This window comes from Lichenostomus cassidix, chromosome 5 (assembly GCF_008360975.1).
Source record: "Lichenostomus cassidix isolate B80296 chromosome 5, HeHo_3.0, whole genome shotgun sequence".
Taxonomy (NCBI): Eukaryota; Metazoa; Chordata; class Aves; order Passeriformes; family Meliphagidae; genus Lichenostomus; species Lichenostomus cassidix.
The window spans coordinates 21646888-21666081 of record NC_139486.1 but is presented as its reverse complement, the minus strand read 5'-3'; the positions used below and the strand labels follow the sequence as shown (position 1 = coordinate 21666081).

Sequence of the window (19194 nt, the reverse complement as noted above, 5' to 3'; positions counted from 1 at the left end):
GTGTTTTATTTATCATGGTAAACAGTGCTGAAACACATGATAGATGGTGGCAGGAAGTGTGGAAGAATACAGAGCTAGAGAATTTAGGGAATAAAAATTGCTTTGTCCTGCGTGGATTTGGACAGAATATCCAGTTACCTCCTTTTCCCTGAAAGACATACTATATTCTGTGGTGGTGAGGGTGGGATGCATTATCAGCAGCAAGGAAGTAGAAGTAAGTGCTGATGAAAGCCTGGCTCAACAGAAAGAGCGCTCCTGACGAAATCATTAGGATGCAATCAGGATTCAATTGCTTTCTTGAAATCCCCCATGGGGAATAAAAAAATACAACAAAAAAAGACTGGGCCTGATCCTGTTTAGATTGTTGCACCAAAGCTGTAGCCACTACAAAATAACTGTAATTTGGTTTTGTGATTCAGTTTTGTATTGAAGCTGCAATAGAAATATGGTGAAACAGAAGCAATTCATAGGCCAAAAAACTATGTAATTAATTTTTCATGTAATTCATAATTATGCAAATTCAGACAAAAAATAATAGAAAAGCTCAGGCAGCCAGGGATAAGCAAGTTGCTGAGAAGTCTAGAGAGTGAAACTCGTAGAAGAAAATGTGTACATAGGGTTATTGGCTGGAATAGTTTTAAGAGTATGAGAGTGAACAGTGCTGGTTCTCACACTGCTCAGTCCCATGAGGGGGCTGGGGTGAGATTTCAGCAAAGCACTCCACATGGGCCTCATTATGGTTTATGAGGATTTAGAATCATACATGGCAGTCTCCTCTGGAATTTCTGAGAAAATGTTGGAAGCAGCTGTGGAGGATGGAGGTTTGTCATCCAGCATCACACTAGGCTACGCTACAGCAGAAGTGAGAGATATATTGGTGCTGACTAGCCCACATTGCTTTGTAGGCCAGTCTCCGGAGGGTGCCTGGTACAGTAGAGCAGCAGGCATCAGATGGCACCAGACAAGCTCTCTCTTTTCTAGCAGCTGGCTAAAGAGAGGCTTTCTCAGTGGCACAGATGTCAGGTCAAACCAGGGGAAGGTTCTGAGAAGGAAAAACAAGTGGAAACATTTTTGGGCAACAACAGTCTAAAGCAGCTTGCTAATAAAGTAACAAATAGTGGTTTTCTTCAGTGTCTGACTGCAAGAATCTTTCTTGGGTGTTTGAGAAACTATCAGACTCAGAGACTTGAATATAAAATGTTCCAGGCATCACTTGGCCAAGTGAAGTAAAACTGAGGCTAATGGCTCTAGAACAGTCCTGCACAAGCAGGAATCCTTTCCCTCAATCAGTGTTCTCCTGACTTAACATCCTCAACAGTCTAGTTCATGAACTGTCCTCTCTATATATTTCCATAGGAACCATAGAAATTTTCTTTTTTTTTCGTTTTCACATCCAATGCGCTAATCTTGATCAGTGGCTTCATACAGCCCTGATACAGAGCCAAACAGGAACTGGGGACAAAATAACTCAGTCTAGGTTTTCTATTGCTAATACATCATCTAAGGCAATTCCCCTGGTAGAGATGTGGTCCTAAGGACAACACAGAGTTCAGCACCTTCCAACCCAACAAGACAGCCCATGTTTTATGTGAGATGAGGCAAGTTGCAGAGCAGAGACAAGCAGTACCTCAACATTCAACCTCTACTTTCTCCTCTTGAGTAATCAAAGAGGCAAAACCTTTGTCTTGCACACAGACCTGGGCAGGAAGGCTTTTGCTCTGCACAGATGAGGCAGCGTTCAGGAAAGCTGCGGTCATTGTGTAGTTTCAGTGCCTTTTGGTGAGGCAGATTCTGCCACATGATGCTGTTCAGGCCTGCATAAAAAATGGCTACCAGCTATTCACTGAATTTTATTTTCCTTGCAGGATTAGTAAAATCATAAATATCAATTACCAGTGTGCACACAGATACGAAGAGATACTCTTGTCTCACACTGCTGTGAGGAATCACACTGGCAATCAGACCTTTTTGGTTTAAAACCTCTGAACTAGGACCATTTTTGGTGAGGGATGCTAAAATTAATAGTAACAAGTCTAATATAGTCTATATTTTATGTAGCTCACTCTAACTGAGCAGAAGTCCTCTACAGGCTGCATAAATTATGGCACGGTGAGCACCACGGGTGCTTTAAGCGCGCTCAGCAACGCAGTAATTACAGGGTGGCCGTTCCGATGTTTCGAGTCCCCTTTCCTAGAAACAATGGGTTCGAGTCCCATCCAGTGGTAAAACCCAGGAATTGCAGGTTTAAGTCCTGCAGTAAATCCTGTAGTGACAATATATGGTGAAAGGTGCACTGTGAAGTTTTTTTAGGCCACATGTAAGTTAGTTGCTTTTACGGTGGCATTTGCTCAGATTCTTTGTGTTCTTTTAACTCAAAAGGAGGCATCAATGTGGTATGTAAATATTTTGTGTGTGTTAAGGAGAATGAGTTGTGTGTTGGGTCTGTCAGCATAAATAAATTGACATAGGGACACCCATGACATAGAGCCTGTTTGCTCGAAGATTGTTTTCTATAAATGTGTAAATATTTATAGTGAAGTCTTGTATGGCATGTGCAGTTGGAATGATTTTCACTGCACATCCGTGGTGGTGCATTCCATCCCACTCCCCGCTCCTTTCCAGGTTGCGGTGTGATCTGAGAAATGCTTGTTAGGCCTTGTCCTTGAAAACACAGGTCATCCTTGCTTTCTTCATCCAGAGTGCCACATCCAGTTCTGGGCTACTCAGTATAAAAGGGACACAGATATATTGGACAGAGTCCAGCAAAGCACCACTAAGATCACTAAGGAAATGGAGCATCTCTTGTATGAGGACAGGCCAAGAGCTAGAGCTGTTGAACCTGGAGAAGGCTCAGGGGGAACCTTATCAATCTGTCTGTGATGAGAGGGAGTGAAGAAAGGGACGCAGACTCTGTTCAGTGGTGCCCAGTGAGGACAAAGGGCACTGGGCACAAACTGAAATGTGATGATCCACCTGAAGACACAAAACCACCTTTTCACTGTGAGTGTTGCCATATTCAGGAACAGGTTTCCCAGAGAAGCTGTGCAATCTCCAGCTGTTATGATACTGGAAACCCAAATATACACAGTCCTGGTGTGCCTGTTCCAGGTGACCCTGCTAAAGGAGAGGACTAGATGATCAAGAGGTCTCTTCCAACCCAAATGACTTCATAAGAAAAAAACCAAACACCAACAGGAAAAAAAAAGTGCAGCAAGGAGGTTGGAATCTAAACCTACTGTCATGTTTGTGTGAACCCCTATGGCAGCAAATTCTCCTACAACATTAAAATTAATTCATGTGTGTTGATGTCATTGAAGGTGTCAAATAAGGTACTGCTACAAGCAAAATCACTCCCTGGTGACATGCACTGTGCTTTTCAGAACATTAAAAAACACCCTGCAATTTGTTTTGTGGGAGGTGATAAATTGCTCAGGATTAGCACACAAAAGTGACAATTTGCTTAGTGAGGGAAGGAAACAAACAACCCAAGGAGAAAAAGACAGCTTTATTTACAGAGTTGAAGTGAGGTCTGGAAGGATGAAGCCTGCCTGAGGAGTTATGTTTCTGAGAAAGTGCAGTTCAATCCTTCCTGGCATAACACTTTCTGAGAAAAGAGCTGCTGGGGCCAGCAGGTTTGTGTTAACTGAGAGAGGTCCCTGCTTGCTCTCCATCCAACCATCAGGACTCTGACCACCTCCGCACTAGGTCTTTCCCTGATAAAGGGATCTTCCAAATGCTGCAGAGTGCTAGCAGATGGATACTGGCAGAGGTTGCTGTCCTGGCTCTCTGCAGGAGTTCATACATCTCTTTTCCTAGGGTGAGCCAGAACCAACAAACAAACGAACAAACAAACAAACAAACAAAAAAAAAATTAAGGTGCAGCTAGTCCTTTCCCCCAACACTTTCACGCAGGGAGAACATGGTCCAGGTTTTACTCCAGCCACAGCCATGATTTGTGATGCCCAAGCCAGCTTGAGTGTTACAGGAACTGGTCAGCACTGTCTAATGGAGAGTGTCACGAGTGTGACTGATACCTTCCTCTTGCAAGAATAAGCCCAGGCACCATCCAGAGCAAACATTAACCTTGCTGTGCCCAGCAACTTCTCTCCATACACACAAGTGATGCCTGGCTTACAGTCAAGTGAAAGACAATCAGATTCCAGAAAGAATCAACCCTGATGGATCAGTACCACAGTTTCACCAGCTACATTTCAGTAGCTGTCTTCAACCAGCCTGAATGCCACAGTCCCACAAGCAACAGGCACCCACTGTTACCGACGAATGTTGATCATGCAAAGTGTAGTAACAGAGCTGCTCTGTTGGCACTGGACTGGGTTTTGCAGTTCCCTCTTTCAGTGACAAGTCAAACAGGCTGTTTCCCAGCAGCTCAGTTCTTCCACCGGATTTGCTAAAAGAGAGAACAAGATATGACTAACAGCAATGTTGAACACAGAGTCTTAGGGGCCAACTTAGTGACTCCCAATCCCTGACAAGGACTGCTATGGCCAGAGTGTGCCATTGCTATCAGTATAACCATTCATTCCAACCCTGAAAGTAACCCCAAACAGAAGATTAGCTTCCCAGTAGGAATAGAAAGTATGTAGGACAGCCATGCCCTTACACCTAATCTATATCTGTTTCTGATGAGAGTGTCTGGAAGAAAAAGTAAGCATTTCTTACCATGTTGTTGAGAATGCTGTTTATCTTCTCTTCTTCTGCAGAGCCCCGCTCCACCTTGCATTTATATGCTGTCAGCTGGATACGATCCTTTAGATCCCTGTAGGTCTAGATAAAGAGCAAAACCAGTATCCAGCTGAGAGATAGGGACAATTCCACAGTTAGACAGTGCTCTGCAGATGAACAGGTCAACTCTACAATCCTCCATCCAGTTCCCAACACAGACCAATTTCACAACACAAATGCTAGTGGCTCATGGGCTTCTACTGAGAACCTTATCACTTTTCCCAGGCCACACTGATCAACAAACCCCACCAGACACATGACAGAAGTGGCATATGGCAGAGCACAGAAAAGCGAGAGAGAAAAAGCAGGCCCATGTCCCATCTCTTTCACACACACAGCAAGGATCTACCTCTATGACAACATCATGGCACTTGTATTTGGTAGCGAGGTTCAGCCGGGTCTCCACATCCTCCACCAGGCGCACATATTCCTGCAGCACCTGTGAGAGACAAAAGAATGTCTCAGCTCCCTTCTGCAGGTATCTCCTGCCTCATTCCCTCACCCCCATCCCAAAGCCTTTCAAGGTTGCTGGTTACAAAGACTTGACCCATTCCTTAGGGAGCAACTGACCTGGACAAGACTGCTCAGGATCTCAGACACCTTGCTTACAAAGCTCAGAATCACAGAATAAGGCAAGCTGGAAAGGACCCACAAGGATAATCAAGTCCAACTCCTGTCCCTGCACAGCACCATCCTCAAGGGTCACACTGTGTGCCTGAGAGCATTGTCCAAATGCTTCTTGAATTGTCAGGCTCACTGCTGTGACCACTTCCCTGGGGAGCCTGTTTCAGTGCCCAACAACCCACTGGGTGAAGAACCTCTTCCAATATCCAACCTAAACCTTCCCTGACACAACTTCAGGCCATTCCCTTGGGTCCTGTCATTGGTCACCACAGAGATCAGTGCCAGCCCCTCCTCTTCCCCTCACAAGGATATTGTAGACTGCAATGAGGTATCCCCTGAGTCTCCTCCAGGCTGAACAGATCAAGTGACCTCAGCTGCTTCTCACACAGCTTCCCCTCCAGGCCCTTCACCATCTTCACTGCCTTCCTTTGGACACTCTCTAACAGTTTTATATCCTTCTTACATTGTAGCACCCCAAGCTGCACACAGGATTTGAGATGAAGCTGCCCCAGCTCAGAGCAGAGCAGGACAATCCCCTCCCTTGCCCGGCTGGCAATGCTGTGCCTGATGCCCCCCAGGACAGGTATGCCCCTCCTGGCTGCCAGGACACACTGCTGACTTATATTCAGCTTGTCATCGACCAGGATCCATGGTGCTGCTCTGCAGCCTCTTATTCCCCAGTCTGTCCATACGTCCAGGGTTGCCCCATCCCAGATGCAGAATCCATCACTTTCCCTTGCTGAACTCCATACAGTTGGTGATTGCCCAGCCCTCTAATTTGTCTCTCTGCAGGGCCTCCCTGCCCTCGAGGGAGTCAACAGCTCCTCCCAGTTTTGTATCATCCATGAACTTGCTTAGTTCAGTCATGCATTGAAGTAATTTATGAAGATGAAGAGCACAGGTTGGAGGATGGACACCTGTGAAACCCCTCTAGTGACCAGTCACCAGTCTGATGTCACCCCATTCACTGTAACCCTTTATGCACAACCCATGAACCAGTTGCTCACCCATCTCATCACTTGTTTATCCAGCTGTGTGCTGGACATTTTGTCCAGAAGGATACTGTGAGAGACAGCATCAAAAGCTTACTGAAATCCAAAAAGATTACATGGAATGGCTTCCCTTGATCAACCAGGTGGGTTACCATGTCATAAAAGGAAATCAGATTTGACAAGCAGAACTTTACGTTCATGAAGCTGTGCTGGCTGTGACCAGTTTGATTGCGTTGTCCTCCACGTTTTTCAATACCTCCCAGAATATTTTCCTCCATAACTTTACCATGCACTGAAATGAGACTAGCAGGCCTACAGTTTCCAGAGTCCTCCTTCTTGCTGTCTTGAAATTTGCGACATTAATCAGCCTCCAGTCATCTGAGATCTCTCCAGATTCACAAGACCACTCAAAAAATAATTGAGAGAGGTTTTGTGATGATGTCAGCTGGCTCTTTGAGGATTCATGGATGAATCCCATCATACCCCATAGATTTGTATGAAGGAACAGCAGATCCTGCACAAAATCAGGGTCAACTGGGAGTTGATAATTCTCACAATCATGGTCCTCCAGCTCAGGGCACGGAGACCCCCTTGGTTCATCACCTGTTTGTGAGGTGACCATCCTCACCCTGTAATGGGCCAATGTTATTTCTACACTGCCTATTGCCACTAAATATTTCTAAAAACTCTGTGTAATGTCCCTCTAAAAACTCTGTGTAATGTCACAGTTCTGGCCAGCTTCAACTGGCCAATAGAGCATTGGCTGTGTGAATTTTCTCCCTGCAGTGGCAAACAGCATCTCTGTATTCTTCCCATGTCATTTGACCTTGCTTCTGTATCTTCCTTTTTTGCCTTATTTCCAAGAGAAGATTCCTGTTCAGTCAAGCTGGCCTTCTGCCTTGCCTGCCTGACTTCCGACATTTGAGAATTTCCTGCTCCTGTACCCTTAGAGGGTGATGTTTAAAAAGCGACTGATGGACCCCAGCGCCTGCCAAAACATTTTACCAGTTCCCTGAGCAGCCTGAAGTCTGTTCTCCTCATGTTCAGAGTTGAGGTTTTGCTGGCACTTTTCCTCCTGTCAAAAGAATCTTAGGCTAACTCATTCCTATGGATCATGTTAACCATTGCCAGCCAGATAAAGCGAGAAAAAAATTAATGTAGCAAAGAAAGGTGGCAACGCACATGGGAAGAGAGTTCCCAGCCAACTCCAGGCCAGCTGTCCCTCTTGCAGTCAGAGCTAGGACCCAGCCCTCAGTATCAGCCACACCTCTTGTTGAGATGAGAGTGCCCACCTGGCAGAGCCAGAAGATTGGTAAGCTTCTCCCACTTCCAGCTGGGAAGCAGCTCATTTGAGGAGTCATTCACATACCAAATCCCGAAAAAGAGCAGGACAATCCCAACAAGGAGCAGGGGCTCCTGCCTCACCTGCACAGGAGCATTGTTCCTCTGCAAGATCTCCACCACCCGGTGGAAGCCAATAGGTGCTTTCTTCTTGGTGTAGCCCAGCCAGTTCTGAAATGAGAACCAAACCTATGTTAACCCAAAAGGGCAATTCCTCCAGCCACTAGAAAATGTGTTCTTTTCTCCCAGTGCCAGCAATGTACTCCACGGCCACCACATGCACTACGTGGCAGAGTACTTCACGCAGTGGCTGGGCACAGGCTGGCTGAAATCCGTTTGGTAACGGAGCTCAGGGGCAGCTCCCTTCTCTGACCTTGTTGCTGCAGCCAAGCCAGGCCCAGCAAAGGTCATGGGCAGGGAGAGGAGGAAAGTATTGCAACACCCTGCAGCAGAGGTGCTAGGCCCTGCTGAAATAAAACCAGTCTGTCCAGTAACTCAGAACAAGCCAGTTATCAGTAGCAGACACCAGTACCTGGGACTGCATCCCCAGCAAGGCTTTCTGCAGCTCACCTTGGTGGTGAGGAGGGCATCCACATCACCCCAGGCTCGCAGCTTGGCACGGGCAGCCAGGGCAGTCAGTACATACTGCTTATCAGGAATCTGCAAGGCAGAAAGTTGCAGTCAGAGCAGTAGCACAGCTCAGAAGGCCTGTGTGGGCTGGACATGAATGGCATCTGCCCCAGTCCCATCAGGACCCACACCAACAGCCAAAGAGGCAAGATGCCATGGACAGCACTGCAGAGAATAGAAGTGGGGATCTGCAAGTGCTGCTGCAGACAGGGTACACTCATTGAAAGTCTCCACATGGCTCCCACTTGCCTTTCTGAGACTCCAGAAGGACCCTGCTCAAAAAGGATGCTCTGCCCCCCTCCCTAGCTCAGTGCTGAGCCCCTCAAATTTCTCCTACCAAGCCCCTTCATTACATACAGTTTGTCTGCGCATGCTTTCAGCTAGTGCTGCCACAATGGGGAGATTCACGCACCTTAAATGTTTTCTTCAGGTTGCTGGGGCTGCTGAATGTTCCCTAGAAAATGCAGACAAGTCAGTGCAAACTCAGCAGGGCAGGCCACAGGAGGGGTTCAGATACCTGTTTTAAGACATCTGCCTTCCATAGGGTCAATCTCAAGATTTTACTGCTTTTTGTTCATGTCAGTGCCACACGGGGAAATAGGTGGCAGAAGAGAGCAACTACCCCACCCCAATAGCTCTCTGACTTGGTTTCCCTACATCCTCAACTGGTGCACATCCAACACTTCCAAGACCAGTACCATGCACCTCAGCCCCATGGGATTTACGGTGGTTTCTAGGAGGTAACTCCCTGACAAACTACCAGGTTGAATGTCTTGGAGCACAAAAGAAAACTACAAACCTTTGTCCCAGGGGACAAAGTCTCTCTGAGGGATGAAATACCTCTTTCCCTTCCCCTTTCTTTCCTTAATATGCCTCAGCTTGACCACCCCACATCTTGAGGGCTACAAGGATGAGATGCAACCCTTGTCTTCTGCCACATCATCCTCACCTCAGCTTCTGTGTAGTGATAGAAACAGGAATAGAAGAGGGTGGTCACTAGTGGCATGTTGAGAATTGAAGCTTTGCGAGGATATTTCCGAAATAGCTCTGACTGCCCAGCCATCTCCAAGTGCCGATCATTAGCCTGTGCAATCAAGAAGACAGACAGAGTGAACATGAGCCAGGACAACTGCCTGTTTAGCTGTGGGGTAGAGACCTAGGGAGAGTGCTGTGATAGCAACGTGCAAGCACAGCCCTAACATGCTATGAAGTCTCAGATCTGGTATTTCACATGTGTCTGGCACAGCAGCGTGAATAGCAATTAAAAACTACACTAGCCAGGGCAGGCTGGTTAGATCCAAAGAGGTGTAAGTTAGAGACAGCAAGAGATCACACAGGTAGTCCCACCCATCTCCTGACCAGCAGAGAAGATTTCATACCTCAATGATGATCTGACGCTCCAACAGAGTATAATGGTCTTGGATGTGGGAGTTATCCTCAGCTGAAAATGGCAGCCTGGCCAGACACGAAGAAAAGAGACACTGTGACCAGCTCTTAAGTACAGAATCCTTAATTTACTTCTAAGTATACTTAGGAGGATGTTTTTTCTACCAAACAAGCTCCCATTCTCCCCAGCTTGAGTGGCTACTGGGTACTCAAGTTCCTGAATCACTGCCCTCTCCAACTGGCTCTCTCCTAGACAGGCTCCAGAGAAAGGAACATTATGTGGCACCTCTCATAGAACAACCTATAGCGGATGCTACTAACTTCCTCAAGTGCTCAGGCACCCACAGTCTGAACCCGTTACAGTCTGAAGGGTCAATGATCAGAAAGTCCCTTGAAGAGTCTTTCCTCCCGAGTAAGCAGCAAAAGCTGCTGGACCAGCAATCACCACAAATGCTTCCTCCTCTCTGGTCTACACTGTGTCCACAACCCCCTACTCCCACTATGGGAAAACCGATTATCAGCTCCCAAACCACATAAGCCATGGCACTGGGACAGAGGTCTGATTTTCTTCACTACCACCTTCTGTGAAGAACCCACATCCCTCCCATCCTTTTGCATTTTTTCTTACCCAATGCAACCCTTCAGAAATTCCCTTCTTTTTTCTACATCCTGGATGTTCAAATGCTCCCGGTACTGAGAAAGCTGTAGGGAGAGGGGAAAGAAGCAGTCTGTTCTCATGGATTTGGGAGATACAGTATTCCTGAGAGTGAAATGAGGATGAGAAGCTTTTGCTGACTACCAGACACTCTTCAGCCAGCTCCCCCTGCACTAAGGGAGCTTATGCTCCAGGGAATACTCACAGCAACTTCCTCAGTCCTGTCTAGGAACCTGCAAAAGGGAATGAGCAAACATTAACTTGAAGGCATGCTCCCAGCAGTGTGCTCCAGCCCCACCACAAGACAGGTCAACAGCCTCACCTGAGCAGATCCAGAAGAAACTTCTGCTCTCCTGTCTCTCTGAGGAAATGGATGAGATGACACAAGGCCACCTGCCGCACCTCCAGCTCCCGAAACAAGATCTCTACGGGGAGAAAGTTTATGTACAGGTGGGTAGAGTAAGATAGCACTACCAAGCAGAGGGGACTTAGCACAGTGCATGGAGCTGAAAGTCACTGGCAGGATTCAACAACCTTATCCTATCCCAAATCATAGCCTTAAAGACTGGAGCACAGATGAGCCCAGTCACTGGGCTGACAGCTGCATTCACAGCCATGTGCTACCTCTACAAAGTCATTTTCGTTCATCCCACCACCACCACCTACCACTGCTTAAAGCTCCTCTCTGGAGCCTTTGTGGGTATCACAATCCACCCCTCCTCCCTGCCCCCATTTCACTTGCTACAAAAATATGTCATGCTTAGTAAAACAGCAATACTTCAGATGCTCTCTTTGCAACTTGAACCAAGTGAAATAATTACCCCCTCTGTCCTTATGTGAAGCACACTATAGAAACCCTGGCCCCAGTCACACTCACCTCTCCTTAGCGTCCGTTTCAGGAATATCAGGACCTGTGAACACAGAGAGACACCTCAGAATTAAGAGAGTTAGGCAAACAAACAGCAAACTGGTCAAGGCCTAGAGAAGCTTTTGCAAAGGGCCTCTGAAAACACAGCTGTTATGGCACAGAACTTATTTCTGGTACCCACTACACCCAGGACAAGCAGTGAGCCTGGGCCACAGCTGCCTAGATGCCTGCCTAAGCTCCTGCTCTGAAGTTTAGATGAGTGAGACCAAAATTTACAAAGAAAAACCTATCCATGCAAGACCTGGATGAAGTAAACTCTGACACAATCCCATTTGCTGCCTGATACTTTGAAAGCCAGAAAAACTGGTGAGGCCTCAGATCCCAAATGCCAGGTCCCAAATCTTCTGTGCTGCAATGAGCAGATTAAATCTTGACCTTCAAGCAAATGACCTGCAAAAATCTGTAAGGCTCATGGATCAGATTCCTTGTTACTAACATCAATTAACATGAATTCTGCAGAGTGGCAGGAAAGACAGCAGGAATATTGAATTTCCCAGTCTTAAGCTTTAACACTTTTCCGTAACTGTTTGATTTGACCTAAAGAATGCACCCCAGTCTTGCAAGACTGGGTGGCCAGCTGACTGCATTTTCCCAAGCATTTTCTGTGGGGCCACCCAGAAGTCCCAGCCCCATATGGCCTTAGCAGGACTCACAGCTGTAATGACATTCCCATCATGCCCTGCCACAGCTTCATCCAAGAGCACCAGCTTGTCCTGCAGGGAGCGAAATCTCTCTAGAGAGCAGACCTAGAGATAGAAGAGGAGTAAGTAGACATGTGGGACATCAGACAGTCCTCAGGCTGAACCAACCCCCAAGGTATTATCTACTGCTCTCCCATGAGGCCTTCACCAACATGAATAACTGCCCTCCCAATGAGTGGAGAAATTCTCATTTAGCTGAAACCACATGCATAATCCCTGAAAATCTGTCCATAGGGGTTGCAGTCAACCCTAATTACAGTCCAGCCTAGGACAACAGACAATGTACACTCAGCACACACACCCTTGTAAGAAGACAAAACTTTCCCGTACACCACAAACCACTAGCCCTGACAGGAAGAGGGAACTCTGGAGGCCCCTTTCCACAGAGGAGACCAGAAAAGCAGAATTGTAACTCTTTCTCCCTTCTTCTTATCCCACATCTGTGGCCTCTCTCAGCCTTTAGTTCACCTCAGCCTTTAGGGAGACACATGCAGAGTAAAACTACAATCTCCCTATGTGTTCACTGCACACTGAGGCAGTTGAGACTAAGATTACTGCTCCAGTGTGACCAAGACCATTTCTGTCTTCCTCCCTCCATTTGCCACCAACTGCGAATGGAGATAAAGTCCCACCCCCTCAGTTTTTTATAACAAGCCCAGCCCCAGGGACCAAAAAGGGTAGAAAGGGACACAGCAGTACCAATACCTACTGTCAGAGCCTTGCTGAGGGGACAACTCAAGTAAACAAAGCAACAAAACCCTGAAGTTCTCCTGCTGCTCCTGAGCTAGTGTGATCCCAGCACTGCCACCTGGCAAAGTAACAGACAGGCAGAGCACCATCCCTGCTAGGTGTTGCAAGCAACACAGATCCCCTCCCTGCTCCTGGGACAGCCAGAAGCACAGGAAAGTGTAAAGCAGTTTAGAACCACCCACCCTCCAGCTCTTACAAGCAGGTGGGAATGCAAAGTCCTTACCTTGCCCCTCTGCATTCGCCTGACCGTATCTTTGGGGCTCCAGTCACTGCTATAATCCTGCCACAAGAAAAATAAAGCGCTCTTAAGCCTCTGATTATGTCAGCTGCTGTCCACTTGTGCTGCATCAGTGATGGCCCACATGCAGCTACTTACACTTATCATTCAGCTGCTCCAGGGAAGGTGTTAGTAAGATGTGCACCTATATTGTTCAGGTGCAGATGCTGAGCCCTCAGACCCTGCATATGCTGGTGTGGAGGGAAGCTGAAGGCTCATATGTTAATACAACCTTTCTACTGCCTCAGTAAGACCTGTCACCATATCCTTTATAAGAAGTGCACTGCATCAGGTCGTCCTCCTTGCCAGCTATGTTTCTTTCAGGACAGACAAAATACATGCAGAATAGACAAGTGCAAAATGAGGGGCAAGGAGTCAGTTTCTTGTTACAAATCAGACAGACTTCTGCTGGTGAGCCTTCCACAGCTGCCTGGAGAGCACAGGGACAACAGCTTCAGGCAAGCACCTGGCCAGGTAGTTGCACAAGACAAGTACAATGTGACAAGGGCATTGAAGCCTGTAGCAGGACCATCTTAAGGTAATATGCTACCACTCCTGCAATGACCAGAATTTTCCCCCTGCAGCCTGCAGACACTATGATCTGGAAGCACTAGATAAAAAGTGATGGTGTCCTGAGCTATTCCTGAACTCAGACTCCATAAAGTCATCTAGGTCTCTGTGAGGCATTGGAGGCAGTGGTTGTAATTCAGCTTTCTGTCTCAAAAGGCCCAGAGAAAGGGAGCAACAAGAATCAGCTCTGAGGACACTGAATTTTAAATCATTGAAGATTTACTGAAAACCCAAATCTAAGGATAAAAGGTCTGACCCAGACCTATTAGGGCACCTCTGCACATCAGTCTCTCAAATCAGTGTATAGCTGAGTGTCAAATACCCTGAGCACCAGGGTTCTCTCCAACACCTCAGGCCAGAGGCAGCTTCTTAGCTTGTCCCTGTCAGGACACTCACGAAAAGCTGCCACTAACTTTCCCTTCTTTGCTCCACCCCACTTACACCACTCCTGTCTGCATTTAAGGATTTAAGGAGCTGTACAGCCCTTCTCCTTCATGTTTCAGTGCCTCTGCAGGCCCAGAACAGAACATGACATGGCACACTTGTTTCTCCTGCTGTGCTTTGAGGAAGTGCTGTCTGTTAGATTATGTCAATGGCTAACTGACATAAACACACCAGCCTGGAGAGGATCAGATGGCCAAGGACAGGTGGCCCATGAACCCCAGCAGCTCAAGGATGCAAGTGTCAACTACTGGAGGAGACTGAGGTCTGGGATTCAGCTACAAAACAAACCGGATGTTGAAGACCAGTGACTGGAGGGGCCCATAGGGTGTGTGTATGCTCCACTAGTGGAACTGGCTGGACAGAAAGGAAGGTCAGGATCAAGCCTGAGATTTTTCTGTACGTCTGTTCATAAAGGCGCTGGTTTCTGCATGTGTTAATCCATGTGGGCAGCTGTGTTAGTATTGTGCATGTCTGCATCTGTAGGGAGTATGTGCTCAGTCCTGTGACTGGCTGGACCTAGGGACATAGAACTACATCCTCACACCTAGTAAGACGAATCTACCCAGTCCCAAAATCCACTAGATTCTCCAACACCTATCACTGCACATCTGGTAGACAATCATTCCTGCCAATTGGAGCACTGCCTCTGCACAACTCTCTCTGTGGTTGTCCAAGTGATTCACAAACAGGAAATTTCAAAACTTTCGTATTTAAAAAAACGTAAAAAACACACGTGATGCCAGTTTATCTGACCCAGCACGAAAGCAGCTTACAGGCAAAGCACCATTTAAAAATCCTTTCCACAAAGACTGCTGAGCTATTCATTAGAAGAAGTAACCAAGACTCCCAGCAAAGCTCCCTACTTCCGAGTAAAAGCAGGGAATGCCTAAATTACTGCAAGGCAGCATTTTGCAGTTCCCTGCCCTATTCCTTGCATTGTCCTCTGCTGTCTGAAACAGCGACTAACCACTTTCCAGGAAACCAACAGAAAAGGTCTCTGATCTTGGCACATGACAAGCACAGGCTGCTCACCTTGTAGTCAGCTTTTGGTCTGCGCAGCTCTGGGGCATAGTTTTTACCTCCTGTGTCAGTGAGGGCTGAGAGGGAAAGGCACAGCTGAGTAGCACATAAAAATCCTGATTCATACCCACTTCCAATTCCACCCCTTTCTTGCTTTTCATGGCAGAAGACCCAAACTTAAGCACCAAATGGCAATACAGCATTGCTCTAAAGCAAACAATTTTCAGTTGTACATAACTAATTACCCCAAATCATAATGTCAATTCTTTAATTTCTTTGACGAAAGACCAACCCATGATTGAACTTTTAGCATATGAGTCAGTTTCCCTTTCTGCATTGTAAAGAAAGGACACTTCCCCTTTTTTGGAAATGCTTTGTTTCACATAAATCTGCACCCCTCCCAAAATGAGGCAGGGACTAAAAACTTACCATCTGAGAGGGACTGAAAACTTGGAAGTTTGTTTCGTCCTGAAATGAAAACACTGATGAGAGACTGTCCCTTCACCTGCAACATTTCTTGCACAGGGAACATAAGCCTAGACTGCAAGCCAGTTTGCTGCAGCTATGCCACTGCAGAACAAGCCACTCTGTACACTGATTCACACTACACCAGCACAGCTGGGGCTCACCTGCTTACATTCTAAGGCTTTGAAGTTGTCGGTGGCATTGCAAACCATATGACATTCCATCACTATCTGCTCTCTGGGTGCTGAGGCCAGGAGAGGTTAAAGCCTGAATTCACTCATCTCCTTGTAGAGTAGAGGCTCAAGCACACAGCACTGCATTGGCCCTAGCAACATGAGCAGCTCTATCCACTAGGGCCGCAATTTGGCTGCCTTTCTTCCTCACTTTATTGTCAAAGTTGAGAGTTTAAAAAAAAAAACCAAAAAAACCACCCCAGAGAAAGAGAAACAAAGTAAAAGCTGTTTTGCTGTCTGGCTGTGAGAGAACAGAGCTGAACTCTTGCAAGCTGTGTATGTTTGCCCATGTCCTGCTGCACAGTTCCCCCCTGTAACCAGCTACACTGCCACTGCTGCTATCATGTGTTTGCTGAGTCAACACAAACAGCAGCCAGCTGAGCTCCAAATAAAGGATAATCAATCTGTCTTCTCTACAGAACTGAAAATCAAATGAGGGCTACGTGGGTCAAGCCAGTCCCTTTGCAGCCTCTTTTCCACCAACCAAATGGATTGCCACACAGTGATGTGCTCTACTTTGCTGTTCTGTGGAACCTGGATTTTAAGAAGCCATAATCTGCAAAGTCCCTTCCCACTCCAGAAAAGCACACAATTTTCTGCACAAGACAGTCTTCAATTTCTGACCAGTGAGCGACACACTCCCACCCTGAGAAGAGATTGGAGCTTCCCTGTTTTGCAATACACTTCACATAAAACAATTTACATAAGATAACACAATTGATCCTTGACACTCTTGAGGGAAAACACGTTTGTCAATATGGTATATAATGATCCTCACCTTTGAACAGGCTGCTTAGGGAGTAGGAAGAACCTTGCTTGGGAAGAGCAGCAAAGGAGGAAGAGCCCTTCTGTAGGCTGGAGTCCCGGCCATCCAGGGAGCTAGTGCTGCCAGAGGCTGTCTCTTTGATTGACCAGGAGATACCTGTGTGCAGACAGAGGTCATTGGCATGGCAGAAATATTACCAAATGTGTGCTGGTCTGCTCTGCACTAGCACATCTTGGTAAGTCTGACCCTCAGCACTGAGTAGACACAGCGCATCTCTGTGCAGAATCCCAGTCTCATGTAAGATTGCTCGTTAAGTACTTGCATGTTGCTCTTCAGAAAGCATTGGTTTCAGCAACATTGTACAACTGGCAATGGCTTGTGTAAAAAAAATACATAGATTCCTCATCATTTATATGTTATTGCAGGGGGCAAAGCATAGTCCTTATTCTAAAAGTACGAAGCAAGACCGAGAGTCCCTAGCATACCTCAAACTGTGGAAGCCAAAGAGCATGCTTTCCTGAACACTGGAAGACTAAGAGTTTTCCTACACAGACAAAACAGCTATCAGTGTGCATATGCTGCTGGCAACAATGCACAATGTACAACAATGCACAACATACATACTTTAGGACCAGGGTGATAGACAAAAAAAACACAATAGGCAGAGAGACCCTGGGAGAGAAAAGAAATAGCCTGGACCAGTGGAAGGAGCTACAGCAAAGGACAAGAAAGTCAGTTTTGTCCTTTGGATATACATACATATGTATGTATGTATATCCTTTCTTACATATGGACCCTTTGTGTGATCCATATGTAAATTTTCATTGTTTAACACTGGCTAGCAAGTGTCACATATTCTGTGGGTCATGAACTCAAAAGCACAGCACACAGCATTGTGTGTGGGCCGTGAGCTCACTCCTATCATCACTAGGAACACATTTGCTTAATGTTTACAGCTCCCTTTCAAATTTCAAGTGTAAGAGTCTTTCTATAAACACACATTAAGCCATAGATTATCTGCTTAAAGTGCTGTGGGGTCAAAACACAAGCTTTAAATAGTGCCATATCCGGCAGTGGTGTGAAGGAAATGATCACCTGGAATCTTGCAGGCCATCTGAGCATGATGAATAACAACCCATCATGGCTAGCACAGGTCTTTCTTGTGAGAACATTCCGTTGTGTTTTATTAACAAAGATAAAGTTTGGATGTTTTTTAAACAGTGTCTCGAGATTTGGACAGTTCAGGCCTGGCCAATCAGGCCTAGGGGAAGGTTTCTGACTGACCAATCTGGGTGACCTCTGAAAAGTCTATATATATGTTGGATTCAAACAATAAAGGGCCTTTTTTCTATGCTATGCTAAGAATCCGGGTTTTTCTTCTCTGCTAGCAGCTCAACAGCGACAACCCATAACCTCCAAAATACCTCTCTAAGTGTGGCTATTTTTAGAAAAAGCACAGTGAAATCCCTCCACTTTTCTGAACTCTTCTTCTTTACATAGTTTGGGTTTCTGCTCCCTCTCTTTTTAGCGGATCTGCTCAGGTAAATCAAGTAGTTTACAGTGTGACCTGGGAGACCAGGATCAGATTAGATACACAGGATTAGATAGCAAAGTATACTCCTGACCTGACTAAGTGATTTAAGCTCTCTGTCTCGAGGATAACTTGCAGTAGTTCTGCACTTACTTCCCACAGGTTCTCCACTCCAGCTGACCCTCTCGAGGTCATCATCATCATCATCGACAATGTCCCGAAGGCTGTTCACTGCCCGTTTGGATTCCTTTAGCTACACACAAAAGAGTGAGCTTGCGTAAGGTCCACCAGAATTGCAGAGTGCACTTCATTTCCTATTACCATCAAACAGTCTCCCACAAAACTTTGGTTACAACTTCTTCAGCTTCCATTGCTTCTTCTTGGGATGGTATTTTAGTCTTGTAGATGTTCAGCAGACATAGTAGCCCTTCCTCAGCACCGGGAACCCCAAGGACACCTACACAGACACTAACAGCTCAAACACTGGGAGATGCAGTTTGGTGCATGGGAGAGGAACCACGATCCTAATGAGATTTCGGACTGGCTACTATGGGAGGAGAGACGGGAGCCCTTGGTACCCTCCGCACTGGGCAGGTGACAATGTGCAGGGCCGAGGCCTGGGCTGGGACGGCCACGGGGGCCTCCCGACGAGGGTGTCTCACAGGCAGTCCCGGGCTCGGACCTTCCCTACCTGCGAGAGCTCGTCATCCTCATCATCGAAGGTGAAGGCCCGGAACTTGGAGCTGTGCCAGTACTCCTCCTCGTCCGCCCGCGCCCTGCTCATCTGCAACGGCACCGCGCGGCTGCCTCAGCAGAGGGAGAGAGCGGCTCCCTCGGGGGCATCACCACCCCGGCCCCTGGTCCCGGTTCCCGTCCCGGTTCCGGTCCCAGCCCCGCCGCCCCGGCCCCTCTCTCACCTCGCCGCCCCTCCCGCGCCAGCAGCACCACCGTCCTCCCGGCACGGCGAGGCGGGGCAGCCGCGCGCGGTGCACGCCGGGACGCGTAGTTCTCCCGCTGGGCGGGGTGCTGCCGCTTTCCCTTCAGGCACTACGAGTCCCGGCGTGCCCCGCGGGCCGCATAACGTGCCACCGGACTACCAGTCCCAGCGAGACGCGCGCGCGGAGGTGCCGTGTCGGGG

The 19194-nt window shown here is 47.2% G+C and overlaps 1 protein-coding gene across 5 annotated transcripts; it reads right to left on the bottom strand.

Moving 5' to 3' along the window:
* Window positions 1–3485: 3485 nt before the first annotated feature.
* Window positions 3486–19065, bottom strand: VIPAS39 (VPS33B interacting protein, apical-basolateral polarity regulator, spe-39 homolog). 5 transcript variants are annotated; one of them, XR_014852520.1, is made up of 21 exons: window positions 18974–19065; window positions 18748–18840; window positions 18210–18309; window positions 16538–16681; window positions 15491–15529; window positions 15074–15138; window positions 12974–13030; window positions 11953–12045; window positions 11249–11282; window positions 10694–10796; window positions 10577–10604; window positions 10345–10418; window positions 9710–9785; window positions 9280–9414; window positions 8743–8784; window positions 8271–8360; window positions 7785–7871; window positions 7365–7434; window positions 5093–5182; window positions 4681–4785; window positions 3486–4408 (listed from the first exon to the last, which is right to left on the bottom strand). XR_014852520.1 is itself a non-coding variant. In XM_085061662.1 (21 exons), exons 2-21 carry the CDS (start codon window positions 18838–18840, stop codon window positions 4388–4390), a joined length of 1584 nt encoding a protein of 527 aa, XP_084917788.1. In that variant the 5' UTR covers window positions 18974–19065; the 3' UTR covers window positions 3486–4387. The 5 variants fall into 5 exon arrangements, 4 of the variants coding, with proteins under 4 accessions (XP_084917788.1, XP_084917789.1, XP_084917791.1 ...); XM_085061662.1 differs by having other exon boundaries at window positions 8233–8360; XM_085061663.1 differs by lacking the exon at window positions 7365–7434.
* Window positions 19066–19194: the final 129 nt, after the last annotated feature.

Bases quoted from the DNA above. Each gene is read 5' to 3' on its own strand.
- VIPAS39 (XM_085061662.1), bottom strand. From the start codon at position 18,840: ATGAGCAGGGCGCGGGCGGACGAGGAGGAGTACTGGCACAGCTCCAAG. The intron at 16,682-18,209 runs GTAAGTGCAGAA...GTCTGCACACAG, and splicing joins GAGTGGAGAACCTGTGGGAA to GTATCTCCTGGTCAATCAAA. The intron at 7,435-7,784 runs GTGAGGCAGGAG...TTCTTTTGACAG, and splicing joins GGAACAATGCTCCTGTGCAG to GAGGAAAAGTGCCAGCAAAA.